General features: G+C 25.0%; 1 protein-coding gene across 2 annotated transcripts in view; it reads right to left on the bottom strand.

The window, feature by feature from the left end:
* Nucleotides 1-20,111, bottom strand: part of LOC122260101 (uncharacterized) — a 136,720-nt gene that overhangs the window by 75,137 nt on the left and 41,472 nt on the right. For both annotated transcript variants that reach the window (XM_086548059.1, XM_086548058.1), the window contains one exon: nucleotides 10,729-11,158. In XM_086548059.1, the coding sequence (XP_086404185.1) occupies nucleotides 10,729-11,158 (430 nt within the window). The remainder of the gene's footprint in view (nucleotides 1-10,728; nucleotides 11,159-20,111) is intronic.

The raw sequence follows: 20,111 nt of genomic DNA, 5'->3' as shown, positions 1-20,111 counted from the left end.
CATGTCAACTCTGCCATATCAGAATAGTTAGAATGATTCAAGATTCCTATGTCATTCAATGGAATGTGTAATAATACACAGTAATGCAGACATATAAGAGCCAACGGTTCTATAAAGGTAAATGTAAATATAAAGAAAAATATCTCTTTGGCACATACACACCAGTTCTACTCTATCGAGAAATTAATTAATAACTCAAAGATACAAATCCACTCCAAATCTCCAAAATATATACCGAGTATTATCAATCACTCTTAATCTCCCTCTCGCTTATGTATATAGCTGCTTTCATTCAATCATTTGCTCACAATTAACTACATTCATTCACTTATTTTCTCACTTTAAACCATTGTCTTTTAACTATTCAATCAATCCTATTCCTGTCACTACAGCTCTCTGTACATCCTACATCTCCATCAAAAAATGGAGATGTGAGTCTTCCAGTCTCATGAATTCTCCACCCTTAACCCAATCCCAACGGGCCCAGTGATAAGTGATAACCCCCTACACCGGGCCTATGCAATATTGCATCCGGAACGTCACACTGGTGTGTCGCCCCATCATCGGGCATTTAGCCGTGTCACATGGGTGTGATGCACAGTCATCATACAGTTAATAAAATATATATATTTATGTATATATATACATATATATACATAAATATATATATAATTACATATAAATATAGATATATGTAAAATTATATGCATATGCATATATAAATACATATATATATATACATATGCATATAAATAAATATATACATAATTATATATATATACACATGTATTGATATATTTAAACTTATTTATGTATGAAAATATATACATATATAAATCTATGTATCAGTATATCTAACTATATCTATACCTGTTTCTATCTCTCTCTATATATATTTATACATATATATACATATATATACATATATAAACATATATATGCATATATACATACACATACACACATATATATGTATATATACATATATATACATATACATACATATATATACATATATATATATAACCATATATATATGCCTAAAAACATATATATATACATATATATGCATATATATGCATAAATATATATATATATGCATATATATAATTGCATATATATATGCATATATACTATAATATGCATATATACATTATATATGCATATATAATATATATATATAAACATAAAACATATATAATATGCATATATACATATATAGACATATATACATATATACAGGCATATATACATATATAAGCATATATACATAAATACACATAAACAAATATATGCAAATTTACATATATATGCATATATACATAAATATAAACACGTATATACATATATATATGCATATATGCATATATGCATATATACACACATATATATATGCATATATATATACATATACACACATATATATATACATATATACATATATATATACATATACATATATATGCATATATACATATATAAACATATACGTATATGAAAATATACACATATATGCATATATACATATACATACATATGTATATGCATATATACATATATATGCATATATGCATATATATATATATACATATATATGCATATATACATAATATACATTATATAATATACATTATATATATATGCATATATACATATGTATAATATATACATTATATATGCATATATATACATAAATATACATATATATATATGCATATATACATATATATACACATATATATGCATATATACATTTAAAAATATATAAATATAATATATACATATACACACATATATATGCATATATACATATATATACATATATATGCATATATACATATATATATATACATATATGCATTTATACATATATATACATATATATGCAAATATACATATATATATGCATATATATGTATATATATGCATATATAATATATATATGCATATATACATATATATATACATATATATGCATATATACATGCATATACACATATAAATGCATATGTATATACATATATATAGATATTTATATACATATATATGAATATGTATATACATATATATGCATATGTATATACATATATATGCATATGTATATACATATATATGCATATGTATATACATATATATGCATATGTATATACATATATATATATGCATATGTATATACATATATACTGTATATATATACATATAAATATGCATATATATATGCATATATGCATATATACATATATATACATATATATATGAATATATACATATATATGCATATATATATACATATATACACATATATATACATATATATGTATATATACATATATACATAAATATATATATGCATATATACATGTATATACACCTATATATACACGCGCACATATATATATATGCATATATACATGCATATACACCTATATACACACACGCACATACATATATATATATATATGTATATGTATTTATATGTATATATATGCATATAAATACATATATGTATATATATACATATATACATATATATATACATATGTATATGTATATATAAATATAAATATACATATGTATATGTATATATACATATAAATATACATACTACATATATACATATACAAATACATACTACATATATACATATTACATATACACATATATATATTACATATACATATACATGTTACATATACATATACATGTTACATATACATATACATGTTACATATACATATATATGTATATATATGTATATATATGTAATATGTATATTCATATATATGTATATGTATATGTATATAAATACATATATAAATATATATATAAATATATATGTAATACGTGTATGCATACATGCATACACACACACACACACACGCACACGCACACGCACACGCACACGCACACGCACACTTGCACAAGCATATACACACATAAACGTGCAAATGCACATGCACACAACGCACACAAAACGTTCCCCAATTTCAAAAGGGCATTCCCAGACCCAAATAATAAACCACAAACTTGACAGAATAATGTGTAATACCTACAATAATACCATCTTATTGTATGAGCAGGAATGATAAGAACTTTAGTAACTTCAATATCTGCCTCAGTATTTTCTCCCTTAACCCTTAAGCTTTAAACTGCATTTGCCAGAAAAAACAATCAACCTATCCATGACTACCCTAAACTTTCAATGCTACAAAACTTTAATTGCCACTGTCAATTGCTTCCGTTTCCTAAAAAGATAACTGACTTCTCCCCTAGCTCTTTAGGACAATATTGAGAGCTAAAGTTGTTTAACGAGCCTTTCATTTTGTTTATTACCTTTAAATAATAATACTTATAATAATAATAATAATAATAGTCTTGATACAAGTCTCTATGTTTTTCCAACAACATTCCTGTCTTTTTGAGGGTTAAAGCCTACACTTTCAGTGGCATTTACTTTTATACCTGAGGAACCAACATATAAATTAGTCATATCTTTCATGTGGAAATTCAAGGGGGAAAAAAACTGCATCGCTTATTTCAGATGGAAGCCAACAGCTTAACCACTGGTAATGACTTTACCCGCATATTGATATAACATCTAAATTAAATAACCTAAATGCAATGTATAGGGTTATAAATATTGTATGTGCACAAGGTCATTCCACACACTATACTTGTACAATGATATGCAATGTATCTATTGGCATTATTAAAAGGGTTTCTGATTTTAAGAAGCTTTTATTATGGCTCTTCTAATAGAATGGTTCTGGTACTCCCTTTGAGGTTAAGTATTGAATAACTTAATAGAACACTCTGGACACCCACATCAACCCACTCAAGAAATAGACTTTTCATTTTACCTATAACTGGATGCTGTCTAAAAGAGAACAATTTGCAACTGGCAATATCAATAATAACTTTTGAGGTTCTTACTCTCTGAGCGTAAATAGCATGAACGGTAGATGGAGGCAAGGTCATCACACACAATGTCTTTCTTTCACTGACCACGATCGAATCACTCATTTACATCCAGTGTAATGATCTAACGAGATTCCTTAGGCTTTTCAAAAAACCTAAGTACACACATCCTGCTAACAGATCCAGAAAATCAATCGAAATTAAGCACAGGGAAAGAAGCTTCGCAGAACTACTCACTTATTTTCATTCCTTTTTCTTTATTCTAACAATTAAAACCCTTTCCTGAGTTCTTTCAGTTAATAAAAAACATGAATAAAGACAACTTTTGAAAAGCAAGGGAAACCTTTTGTGTGTGTGAATATACATATACATATATAATATATACATTCATTACATACATACATATTTTAAACATACATACATACATATATATATATGAATATATATCACATATAATATATATAACACGAGTTGTGTATGATTGTATATATATACATATATATATACATATATATACATATGCATATATATATATCATACACAACTCATGTTATATATATTATAAGTGATATGTATAATATATATATACCATACATTATACACTTACATACATATATATGTACATATATATATTTATACATACATATATATATTTTTTTATACATATATATTCATACATATATACATATTCATACATACATATATTCATACATATATATATTCATACATATATATATTCATACATATATATATTCATACATATATATATTTATAAATATATATATACATATATATATTTATATACATATATATATTTATAGATATATATAATTATAAATATATTATTACATATGTAAATGTATATGTATATATTATGTATACATAATATATATGTAATTGTATATGTATATAATATATATACATAATATATATGTAAACGTATATGTATATATTATATATACATGTATATATTGCATATACATATATATTGCATATATATGCAATATATATATGCAAAATATATATATGCAAAATATATATATATGCAATATATATATATATATGCAATATATACATATGCAGTATATATATATGCTATATATATAAATATATATGTATAAATATATATATATAAATACATTTATATATGTATAAACATATATGTATATATAAAATATAATATATATACATAATTATATATATAAATATATATATAATTATATATATAAGTATATACATAATTATATATATAAGTATATATGTATATATATAATTATATATATATATTCATATATATATAATTATATATTTATATATATATTTATATATATATTTATATATATATTTAGATATATATTTTTATATATATTTATATATATATATTTATATATATATATTTATATATATACATTTATGTGTATATAAGTATATATACATTAATATATACACTTATATATATATATATATTTATATATATATATTTATATATGTATATATATAAATATATATATTTACATATATTTATGTACATATATGTATATATATTATGTATGTATATGTATAACTTTAAATATATACATATATATATATTTATATATATATAAATATATTTAAAAATATATATAAATATATATATAAATGTATGTACATAATTATACATATATATACATAATTATACATATATATAATTATACACATATATATAATTATTAATATATATATATGAATATATGAATTTTTGTATGAGTATGAGTATGAGTGTGAGTATGTGTGTGTGCATGTATGTATACATATGTGTATGCATGTATGTATATATATGTATGTGTGTGCATGTATGTATACATATGTATGTATGTGAATGTATGTATAATTATATATATGTATACATATATTTATAAGTATATGTATATGATATATACATATATGTATATCACACATATACTTTATATATATATCATATATATTATACACTTATACTACATATGTAGTATATATACATACATATTCATATATTTACATATACATAAAGATATATATATATATATATATTCTTATGAAATACATAAACGCTAGACAGTGAATATGCATAAACCTTTCCATCAACTACGCATCCTGTCCATCCATTCATAAATCCACCATCCAACCATTCACCCAACTACTTACTAACTGATCTATATAGAAAAATAAAGACAAATGCAGTTATATAACGCATAAGTGTATTTGCCCTGATGCATGAATGTATCATGAACCATTTCTCTGTCAATCAACATGATATTCCCATTTGAAGCTGGTCACATAATTCATCACAACAATAATACAAATGACTACTTTCAACTCTCTAAGCAAGTGTGAATAAATGACAAATTATGATCATACGAAACTTTAAGTCAACTAGAAAGGACCCAATGATTTTAGCTATAGAAAACATTTTCCAATCCTCACTTAATCACAAGATTCTTGCCAAATAAACACATACAAATCCCCATGTAATTAACCCATTGTGTACAGGTGTCAAGAAATACATGTCAGCACTAATTAGGGCTAAAAGACGGGTATCAATTCGTACACGACGCGACATTGGGATATGCTCACAGTTAAAGCGCACACAGTCATGAAGTATTATGGTTGTAACTGTGCTAGTTCCAGAGCTAAAAGGTTCCAAAGTCTGCCAAAACACACATTTAATGATGGATTTATGAAAAAATATTGTTCGGGCTAGTCTGCACTACTCAGAGGGCGGAGAAAATACTTCCAACATCCTTCAATTTTTAGCCGGTGCTGCTAGTGTCATAGACCGCACACCTGACAACCAGTTAGGTCATTAGCTGCCCCGTCCGCAATAGGTAAATAAAGAGGAAGGTCTTCAAGAGCCTGAATGCCTAATCTCAGGTTGCAGATCTAAAGACTGTGGCAATACAGGTGTCAGCTTTCAAAGGTCAAAGACATTTCATCAGCTAAATGTAGTCTTCCTTTGTTTATGCCACTAGTAACACAAATCAATTACCCTCACTCTTCCATATCAGAAATTGCAGCCACTGAAGAAGGTGACAACACTTTTCACTGAAAACTAGGTGAAGCACGACTTGAGGGAGACAGGCTCCTATATCAATGATCTGCAACTAAACTTATTTAGCTTCTAATTTCAGGAGGATATCTACCCTATTAGTATGTTCCACCAACATAGGAAATAAGAGATTTACAGAATGTAGGTATCAGGATATGGCACAACTGATGTGTTCCCAAAACGAATCCAATTGGAAAGAGATCTAATGCCTCAAAATAAATCCAATAGCTTAGCAAATCCACAGTCTGATCCTGATATGAAATACACACGTATTTCATGTGTCTGAGGCTGATGTACAAAGATCTAAACTGAAATACTCTAAGTAGCCTTTTCTGGCAAATTCTAGCTACCAGCATCTTGGTAACATATAATATCATGCCACTTTGATTTACAGGTGGCTTTGTGGTACTGAGCTATGACCCATGACAGCTGTATAGTTAGATGATTCTATATGAGTAAAAATAGGTCTAGTCAACTAAGTCTCCATTCAGCATCAAGAATATTTTCAAGCAGTCATCAATCACCATACTGATTGCACAGGAACACACTAACTCAAGAAAATACCATCGCTCAAAGCATCTACAATGGCATCAAGACATGTTCTTGCTTCCACATTAACCCATTGGTTGCAGTTTTAATAAAATATGTAAACAATCTGATGGCAGATTTACATTGTTTGGCACGGTGCCATCCGCGTCTATGACCGACTCTGCCTTGGCAGTAAATCATGCCATCCGCTGTCAATGGGTTAAGTCTATATGCCTTTGGTTGTTGGTGGAATGGCAGTGCTTTTTCTGTTGAGCATCAGGTGATAATTTTGGGTACAGTTGGTAATTAGCTGCTTATATTCCAATACTAAGTCACCAGTGTTGCCAATGAAGGCATTAGGCCAAGGTGCAATGCTAAAACAAAGTCTTTAGGGTTACTATAAAAGATTCAACCTTCTACTTGTTGAAATCTCTCTATATAGGTGAAAAGATTATCCAAATCTTAAAAACCTTTCATTGAAACAACAATATGCCACACATCAAAATCAACAATGTGTGAGGTTTACTAGTCAAGAAAAAACTCAATTGGCAGTAAATATTGGAGCCAACTTCAGATATACATTTGCTTTCTCTAGAGAAAAAAAAACTAAATCAAATTCCAGTTTACATTTTTACTACCAATTCAAGATTAGTTTGAATTGTTGTAAATGTATGAGTGATCCTTGTCCTTGATCAATGCTATTATACCAAATTGACATCTAAAATATATTAGGAGAAAATAAAATGAGAATTCACACATTCAAACTTTTTGTTTTGTGTGTATGTGTATGTGTGTGTGCCCGCATGTGCAGGTATGTGTTTTTTTGTGTTAGTGCATGGGTTTCAAAATCAACCAACCAATCTCAACCTTTTTCACACACTCAAATTATATGAATAAACATTAAACAAAAACATTCACTAACCACTCTCACTCCTTACACACTTTTTTTCTTCTCAAAAATAAGATATTTGAAGAAATAACTTTGTGCATGGGTGGAAAGGGTGAGCTTGCTGCTTGAGAATCACAAGAGACATACCACAACAGGACATGATCAAAATCCCTCCCTCTTTCCCTAAAGATTGTATTTCCCACAACACCAGTAGAGGGACACAACAGATTGCCTTTCATAGATAATGTTAAAAAAAAAGAAAAAAAAATCATATATCATAATATATATGTAAAAATATATATATATATATTCATATAAATATATATGTATATAAACATATATTTACATATGTGTCTAGAACATGTATACATATACATACATAAATTCACAAACACATTTGTGTGTGTATATATGTATGTATATATATAATATATATATAAATATATATACATACAAATATTATGCACATATATATACATATTATACATAAATATATATATACATATAAATATTATGTAAATATATATATACATAATATACATAAATATGTATATATAATTCATACTATATATGTGAATATATATGTAAATTTATATTTATATATATACATATACATATATCATGTGAACATACATAATCATATATATATAAATATACATTATATACATTTATATAAATAAGTATAAACATACATATAAATACATATATATATATATATATATACATATATAATATATAATATATAATCTATACATATATAACATATACATATATAATACATAAAAATATAATATATATATAATATATAAATATATAATATATTGCATATATATTACATACATTATATATAATATGTGTATATACATATGATACATATTTTATGCTATATATCATATATATAATGAATTACATTTATGTATATATATTACATATATATATAAAAATATATAATATACATATATATAACATAAATCTATATATAACATATATATAATATAATATATATTTTATATATATACAACATCAATATATATATATATATTATATTATATATACATATATGTATATATACATGCATATGCACATAATATATATAATATATGCATTATTATATATACATACCTATACATATATATAAATATGTATACACATACATAATATATACACACATAAATACACATTGTGTATACATATTCATATATACATATACATATATATACATATACATAAATAAATATAAATATATATATATAAAATATATGTACATATATTTAAAATATATACATATATACACATATATATAAACATATATATATTTATATATATATTTTATATATATGTATATAGTTTTATATAGTAATATTTATTTATAATATATATATAAATATATCATAAATACATACCTATGTACATACATATAAATATACATAATATATATAAAATTTTATATATACATATATATAATATATGTATAACATATACATTATATATCATATATAAATTATATACATGTATTATGTATATTATATATATTGTATATATATCATATATTGAGTATATATACATATATCTATATGTAAATATCATATATATATTTATATATATACATATATACATAAATATTAATATATATATATAAATATTATATATATAGACATATATGGATAAATATAAATATAAATATAAATATAAATATATATATATATATAAAAATATTAATATAAATATATGTATAAATAAATATAAATGATATATATAAACAAAAATATAGATATAAATATATATTTGTAAAATAAGGATGGAATTATATCATAATGGTTTACATCTTTACTAAGACAAGTATTGTGATGGTACCGATCCAGTCTATTGAACTACCTTTTTATCTAGTAGCACTGGAGGTGTTCTTTTTAACATCTTATATAGATACATATTTAATATGTGATGCAGGCAAAAAAGAAAAAAAAAAGAAAAAAAATAGAAAAAAAAGTAAAAAAAAAAAAATAAAGTCTTGTAATACAAGTGTCTTTAACTCATGCATGACTCTTCATATCTGACTGGTTCCCAAAAAATTAATAGATAAAAAAAAAAAATGAAAAATGAAAAAAGAGAAAGGGGGGGATACAAAACAAAGGAAATATATATCCAGAGGTTGGCCACCACCACACAACTAGCCTTGATCCACACTGGATTAGTCCAATACAACCTCCCCAATAATCCCATTCCCAAGGTCAACCAACCAACCAGTCAACGCCAGTGGTACCATGCAAAAGTGCCAGCCGCAGAGGGGGGGGGGGACTGCAGCATCGGCACAAACTGGGGGAGCACCTACCTTGCAGATGAGATTCGGAGCTGAGGGCCTGCAGTAGGTGACTAGTGTTTTCGGGGTCGGGGGGAGTGCCTCCAGGGGGTGTGGGGCCAGGAGTGGTTGTTGTCTCCCCTGGGTGCCCACATCCACCTCCTCCACCACCTCCACCTCCTCCTCCTCCTCTTTCTGCTCCTCCTCCTCCACTTCCTCCTCTTTCTGCACCACAACCACCTCCTCCTCCTACACCACCGCCGCCGCCGCCGCCGCCTCCTCCTCCTCCGCCACTACCTCCTCCACTCCCACTACCTGTTGTTCCTCCTCCTCCTCCACTAACAACCCCACCACCGCCACCTCCACCACCACCTCCACCACCTCCCCCACTACTGCTGTCACCTTCCTCTTGGCCACACCATCCACCTTCTGCATCAGACGTTCCACCATCTACTGGCTCAGTCTGAAAACAAAAACAAAATTTATTTATCACAAACTTACTAATGCTTTGTACCATGTGCCAGATGTGGTGAGGGCTATATTTGATATCTTTGAGGGATACTTTATAAAAGCACTCACTTAATCTTCAAATATTAAACCAACATAAAACTAAGGATTTTCCTTTGTAGGGCATGCCTTCTTTTCATCCGATACAGATGGCACAATGGTGACATAACTGATCACTTCTATCTGTTCTAATCAAACTGCATTAACCCGATACCGCTGGCCACAGACAGCGATTATGTAATATGCATAGCACCTGGTGCCAGCATGTGGCGTCAATTGTATAATTAATTTAGGCCTATGCGTTCGAGAGCCCCAGCATTGCAGCCATGCAAAGACAGAACAGTGCCGGCGAGAATGGGTTAAAAATTGAATTACACTTCTGAAATCAAGGTCAGAATCTACATTGAGAGAATTAAATTGGTACAATTTGTACTGCATTTGCTACATTCTCACTCTTCTTTTTCTTTTGTCTTTTCCCATTTTAGGGGTTGCCATAGTGTATCATCTTCTATTATCTGCATCTTCTTCAGTCAGATCAGCTGCTCTCATATCTTCCCTCACTGCAACCATGAATCTCCTCTTAGGCCTTCCCTCTTTCTTCTCCCAGGTGGTTCCATAACTAACATCCTCCTCCTAACATCTCTCCTTATCACATACTGAACCACCTTGACATTTTCTCAAGCGATTCCTCTTATATATTAATTTCTGACATTATCCTTATCCTCAGTTAGATCCTTACCTCATGGCAGACAGGTCACATGACATACATGACAAGGAACTTTGGCCTGATGACAGGCGTCATAGTGTATATGCTGTTTGGGGATTTTGGATCACTGTTAATTTATTATGTTGATGACAATTGCAGTATAATTACTTTAACTGCCTTAACGTTAAGCAAAATGGATTTCACCTAACATCCAAAACCTTGATGGCACCATTTTCTTCTGGCACTAGCAGGAAAGAGAGCCTTAAATGGCACCCCTCCATGGTCTCTAGCAAGTACAATCTTTAGAGTGATGGCTCACAGCAAGATGTCGACCTCTTACTCTAAAGTACCACCAATGAAGGATGTGCAGGCAGAACGAGAAGAGGAAAGGTATTCAAACCATGCCTAGTGTCTGCAATGTGCCCTTGTGCACATTGACTTTTACTGTGGCACTCATATTCATAAGTACAGGTTTCCTTCCTCTTTCCTACCTCTTATGTTATCTTTATTGTGGATGGTTACATGTTTTGTATTTGTTCATGACAGTACACATATATGAAAAATAAAGTTGCCTTTAACCCATTCGTGCCAGGGCAATTTTTTGCTTAACCCATTGGAGCCGGTTGACGAGATGACACATTTTGTAGTTTTTGTGTCAGATGCCCAGGACGAGCTATGAGGGCAAGCCGCGCGCTTGGGTTGAGCGAGCGGGCAGCCCAGGCTCGCAGCTTGTGCGTCCAAGAATCTTGAGGTGTTAGGTTCATGCGTACGAGAACCCCGGTATTGCGACCGTGCAAAGCCGGAACGGCCCCGGCGTGAGTGGGTTATGGCTGCTCCCACCATTGAGATAACAAATGCATACAGCTTCCATGGATGAGATCTCTCCCGGGATGATGCCATGCTGTGCCTCTCAGAGTGTTTTTCACCCACCTAAATCTGCTGGATGCTGTTTTTTTTTTTAAACAATGTCTAAACTAATGGAAGTGCAATGAGGATATCAAGACAAACTATGTGACTCAAGTATTTAGAGGGAGAGATCATGTGATAGGATATCATCTCACAGGAGAGAAATATTACCATGATGTGATAGCATGTCACCTGGCGCAAATGAGTTAATCCTCCCATAAAACAGCAATATTTCTATCACACAATGAGATGATATGGATCCTATACAATTAAAGTTAACTGCAACATTGATAAGAGCCTGTGATATGACATATCAATAAAAAAAAACACACAAAAATTAAAGCACAAAAATGGCTCTAGTTTTACAATGAGTGACTGAGTGGGAAAAGTCAAAGTATGTTGTGAGAAGCAGTTTTGCTCTGAAATAAAACCCATCCTAGAGACTGCCCAAGCAAGTTTATCCCCCATCCACAATGGGTTAACATCCTCATCTCTGCCACCTCTATTTCTGCCTCCTGCCTCTTGGTGAGAGCTACTGTCTTCCAACAATACAGCATTGTTGGTCATACTGCCACCCTTTAAACCTTCCCTTTCAAAGCTGCAGATATTTTTCTGTCACATATCACTCCCAACACTCTTCTCCAGCCACTCTACGCTCCTTGCACTTCTTCACCATCACTTTGCATAGTTAATCCCAAATACTTAAAATCATCTATCTTTTTCACTTCTGTACCTTCTATCTGCACTTTTCAACCATCTTTGTCACTCACACACAATTACTCTGTTTTTCTATGGCTGACTTTCACACCCTAACTCTCAAGTGCATGTTGCAACCTTTACAAGTTAGTTACAGCCCCTTCTACATCCTCACTCTATTATCCCTAAATATAGAACATGCATCCTTACATAGTTTACCTTTCCAGTTGTCACAACCAGATGATTTTGGTATATGAAACATGTGTGTCCTACTCATCCCCTTTAGTAATCAAAGTCATAGACAGTGAACAAAACCTCAAAATCTTATACCTAGTTTATCCTCTCTCCCTCTCACAGTCTCTCCCCCCCCCTTCTCTCACTCTAAATAATATATACATACTTATATATATATATATAAATATAAATGAATAAATATATAAAAATATATGAATATATATACATGAATAAATAAATAAATATATATGAACATATGTTTATATATATGTATATAGTTGTGTACATAAAACATACATGTGTACATACACACATATCCGTACATATACACAAATATAGACATATATTTATATACACAAAAATATAAAAGTACATTTACATACACACATATTCATAAAAATATTAATCCCATTCGTGCTGGTTGACATCCTGTCATGTAGTCAGAAAATATCACAGGACACGGGTGACGTCATGAGACGTCATGCATTTTCTCACCGAGGTCCAGGCGGGGCAGTTGTGACGTGTACACTATATATATACTATTTGAATATATATACTATTTGTATATATATACTATTTATATATGTAATATTATCAAATATACTATTTATATATATATGAATATTGTATATATGTATATATATGTATATATATGTATATGTATATATATGTATATATATTTATACATATATATATCAATACTTATATACATGTTTTATAAATATATATTTTAATATATATATATATTTGCATACATATTTATTTATCTATATATGTACATATATTTATATTGTTATACATATATATATCTGTATTTATATAGTATATATGTATATATTTATATATACATAAGTATATATATGTATATTTATGTATATTTATAGATATATGTATATTTCATACAATATATAATTACATATAAATATATATAAAAATACATACATATATAATCACAAAAATACATATATATACATATATATATTTAATACAATATATATTCTACACATATAAATATGTATCATATGCACATAAATCTCTTTCTATATATACATACAAAAACTATGTATTATATAAAAATATACATATACATATAAATATATATAATTCATTTATATATATTATATATACTTATATATCATATATAAAAATAAACATTATATATAAATATGTATATATATACATAAGTATACACATAAATAAATATATATATATGTATATTTATTATGTGTATTTGCTCATAATAAATATATATATATAAATATATAAATATGTATATAAATTATATATGTAAATATATAGATATTTATATATATTATATAAAAATACATAATTATATATATTTATATATATTTATATATATACAATATATATACATATACATAATTCTATATATATTTAAACTTATACACATATTGTATATATATAGATGTATGCATATATAATTATATACATTAAATACATATATATATAAATATATATATATATTAAAAGTATATAAATATATAAACATAAATATAATATTCATATACATATATACATATATAGACATAAATACATATACATACAATATATATACATACATAACATATGAAAATGCATATATATAAATATATATAAAATACAAATATATATATACATAAACATCTATACAAAACGTAAGAATACTTATACATATATACATAAATATATTAATACATATATATACTAATTTATATACATAAAATTAAACATAAATATATACATATACTTATACAATATACATATATTTATACATATATATATAAAAACAATTTACCTCCCTGACCGGGACTCGAACCCAACCAGTCAGATTCACAGACACAGCCCTGAATCCAATAGACCACACGACCCACTATAAGAATTGTCTAACCATATACATAAACACATACATATGTAAACATGTATACATACATATATATAGATAGATATCTATCAATCTATTATATATATCGTAATAGATCATATATATATTTATTCTATATAAATAATATATATTATATGTATGTATCATATATGTATATTATATATATATTAGATATATATGTTTTATATATGTATTATATATATATATCTATGTGAATATATACATATACAAATATATTAAAATCTATATATACATATAATTCACATATAGAATTATATATATACATATATACTTAAATATATAATTATATATATAAACATTTATACTTATATATATATTTTACATGTATATACGTATATAATTTACATATATAGTTTTATATATATATAGACACATACTTACAAATATATATATATTATATGTATATATCTATATATATATTTCATGTTTATGTATATATATGTATATCTGTATATATATTACATGTATATATGTAAATATTTATTACATTTATATATGTATATATAATTAAACATATACATATGTATATGTATATTATTGTTCTCAAATATATTCATTTTTTCATAATTTCTTACTCTTATCTTAGTTTAGGTGTTTGAATGTTATAAAATGATGGAACATACAAAATTAACATCACATAAAACTACAAGATATTGATGACATCATGGTAATTTCCACTTCTTGATCGGTTGTATAAGAGATCCGAGTCAAAAAAAAAACTTGTAAAATCAAATGTAATTAGCCAAGTTATAAAAAAGAGTAAAAATTTACTAATGTAATACTTCTAATTTGTCAATTACCCAAGGTACATGTACATACTCACATGTAGATGTATGATTATTTATCTTGTTCATATAATTTTGGTAAAAAAGAAAAAGAAAAAAATGCTTCCACTTTCCATTGGTATTTTAACAGAAATATTAATATAGGTAAATTACAAAAAAGCTGAAATAATTCCTCTAAACATTGCAATTTTATATTTTCATGTGCCTTTACATTGTTCTTCCATTCATGAAAACAATAAGAATAGGGAGGGTGAAAAACATTATAAGAGGTTCAGCTCGGACTAAACACAGTAGTAAAACACCACAACATGAAGCATCATGGGCTTCTTACCAGTGTAAGCAGAAATATGAGAAAATCCATCCAGTTGTGAATGGGATACCCACACGCATATACATATATATACCAAAAAAAAAATACATATACATATATATATACATATGTAATTACATACATATATATACAAATTTATGTAGAAACAAATACATATATATTCAAATAATAAATCCATACATATTTATATATGAAATATTTCTTATATATAGATATAAAAAATTATATACATATATATAAACATACATATATAAAAGTATACACACATACATATACATATATAGATATACATATGTATACACACTTAAAAATAGATAAATATTTATATAAATATACATATCCATACTTAGATATACATATGTATATACATACACGCACATCTACATAAACAAATATAAATATAAACATACATAATATAAATATAAAAATACACATGTATACATGTATATACACACACATATATACATATATGAACATATACAAATATATATGTACATATATATATGCATACAGATATAAATAAATATATATATAAACAAAAACATATAGATACTTAGATATATATATAAACATTACATATATATACTTGTAATCATATACATTCATATACATACATATAAATATGGATATGCATACAGGAACAAATTTATATATATATTATAAATATATAAAAAAAACATGTATACATGTATACACATACATATACATATATGCTCATATATAATCATATATGATATGTATACACATACCTATATATATAAACACACAAATACATATTCAAATATTAAACATAAATATACATATAAAGAAACAAAAAATATACATAAATAAAAACACAAACATATATATTGAGAGATGCTTATACATATACATATATATGCATAACTATGTATATATATGAATATGTATATTTGTATATATCTATATATATGTATATGTATATTTATACACATAAATATATATACACAAATATATATACAAGTAAACATATATATACTCATACATATATGTGCATCTATATATATATACATATATTAAACAAAGACATATATATATACATATATATTTATGTAAATATCTGCATATAAATATAGACAACATTTAATTTACAAAAGCATATCTAAACATAAAAATATGTATATATATACAAATGCATAAATGTACATAAATATATCCACACATCCATACATATACATATATGTATATATATGCATCCTAATACATATATATAGCCATATAAATAATATATACATATATAAATATATAAATATATATATTTACATATACATATATAATTACACATCAACATAAATATAAATAAAATTACATAATATATATATGAATATAATATATAAATATATATACATGCATATACATATATATGAACATTTATATACACAAAAATAAATACATATATATACATATATGAATATAGAAATATACAACTATATATATAACTATATATACATATATATATAAAAATCTATATATATATATGGATGAATGTATGCATTTATATATACACAAAAATATGAACATATACACAAATAAAAACCATATATACATATGTATACATATATACACACACAAGTAAAAATATATATATTTATGTATATGTTTATATGCATAAATAAATATGCATATATATACATAAATATATATATTTACATATAATCTTATATACATATACACACAAATAAAAATATACATATACAAACATATATACATATACATATACACATATAAACATATACATATGCACACTGTACATATAAACATATTTATACATTGAAACATATATACATATACAAACATATAACCATATAACTATATATACACAAACATATATATAAAATATATATATATTATATAAATATTTTGTATATGCAAATATATAGATATTCCAATATGTAGATACTCGAATACATATATGAATATTCAAATAATATATATAAAACATATACCTATATATACACATACACATACATATATACATGTTTATATATATATAAATATGTACATATATATATACATATGTACAAATAAATAAATATATGTACCTATAAATATATATGTATATACATACATAAAAGCATATATTACATATATACACATATATAATATATATATAATATATTTAACATATATATTATATATTTATCCATTTACATCCATCTATATATTCTTATGCAGATATTCATATATTTATTTATATATACATATTTGTATTTATTTAGATATATATATCTTTATATATGTATATATTAAAATATATAAATATATTTATGTATATGCATATATATACATACATATGTATATAATCATTTATATATCTATTTACATATATACATATATATACATGTTTTTATGTATATCTATGTACATAAATATATACATAATTATATAACTATATATAAATATATTTCTATATATGTGCATATATGTATATATATATTATGTACATATTATATACATGTACATATATAAATATATGTATACATATATCTATATAAATTTTTAAATGTAAATATATAAAATATGTAAATATATAAAGTATTTATATATACATATATACATATACATATACATATATGTATATCTATGTACATACATTTATACATATTTATATCTTTTTATATAAGTATATATTCATATATATGTATATTGTATATATTAAAAAAATGAACATATATATAAATATAAATACATATATGTATATATATTCAAATATAAATAAGTAAAATGTACATATAATGTATTTATGTATATACATATACAATTGTATATATGTATGTATATATATGTAAATAAATATATATATAAACATATTCATATATATATACAATTACATTATATACATATATTATCCATAAATATATAATATACAAATACATAATATATACATACTACATACATAATATATAATTATATCTATTAAAATATAGTATATATTATAAATTTTCATATATTATATATATACATATATATAAAGATACATATACATATATACATACGTTTGTATGGATGTATATATTTATATATATAATAAATATATATAAATATATATAAATATATAAATATATGCATATATTTATAAAATACATATAAAATATTTATATATATTATAATGTATAAAATATTTATAATATATATATTATATATAAAATATATGGTATAAATGTATATAAAACATATATATACATATATATGATAAACAATATATATAAAATATATAATATATATTTATAATATATATGTATTATATATAGTATATATATTATATAAAATATACATATTTTATATAATATATCTATATTTATATATATATCATATTTAAATATTTATTAT

The sequence above is a fragment of the Penaeus japonicus genome, unplaced genomic scaffold (assembly GCF_977035675.1).
Source record: "Penaeus japonicus unplaced genomic scaffold, GWHDUDI00000001_assembly GWHDUDI00000020, whole genome shotgun sequence".
Taxonomy (NCBI): domain Eukaryota; kingdom Metazoa; phylum Arthropoda; class Malacostraca; order Decapoda; family Penaeidae; genus Penaeus; species Penaeus japonicus.
Note: the sequence above shows the minus strand (reverse complement) of the source record. Positions and strands in the feature narration are given on the sequence as shown.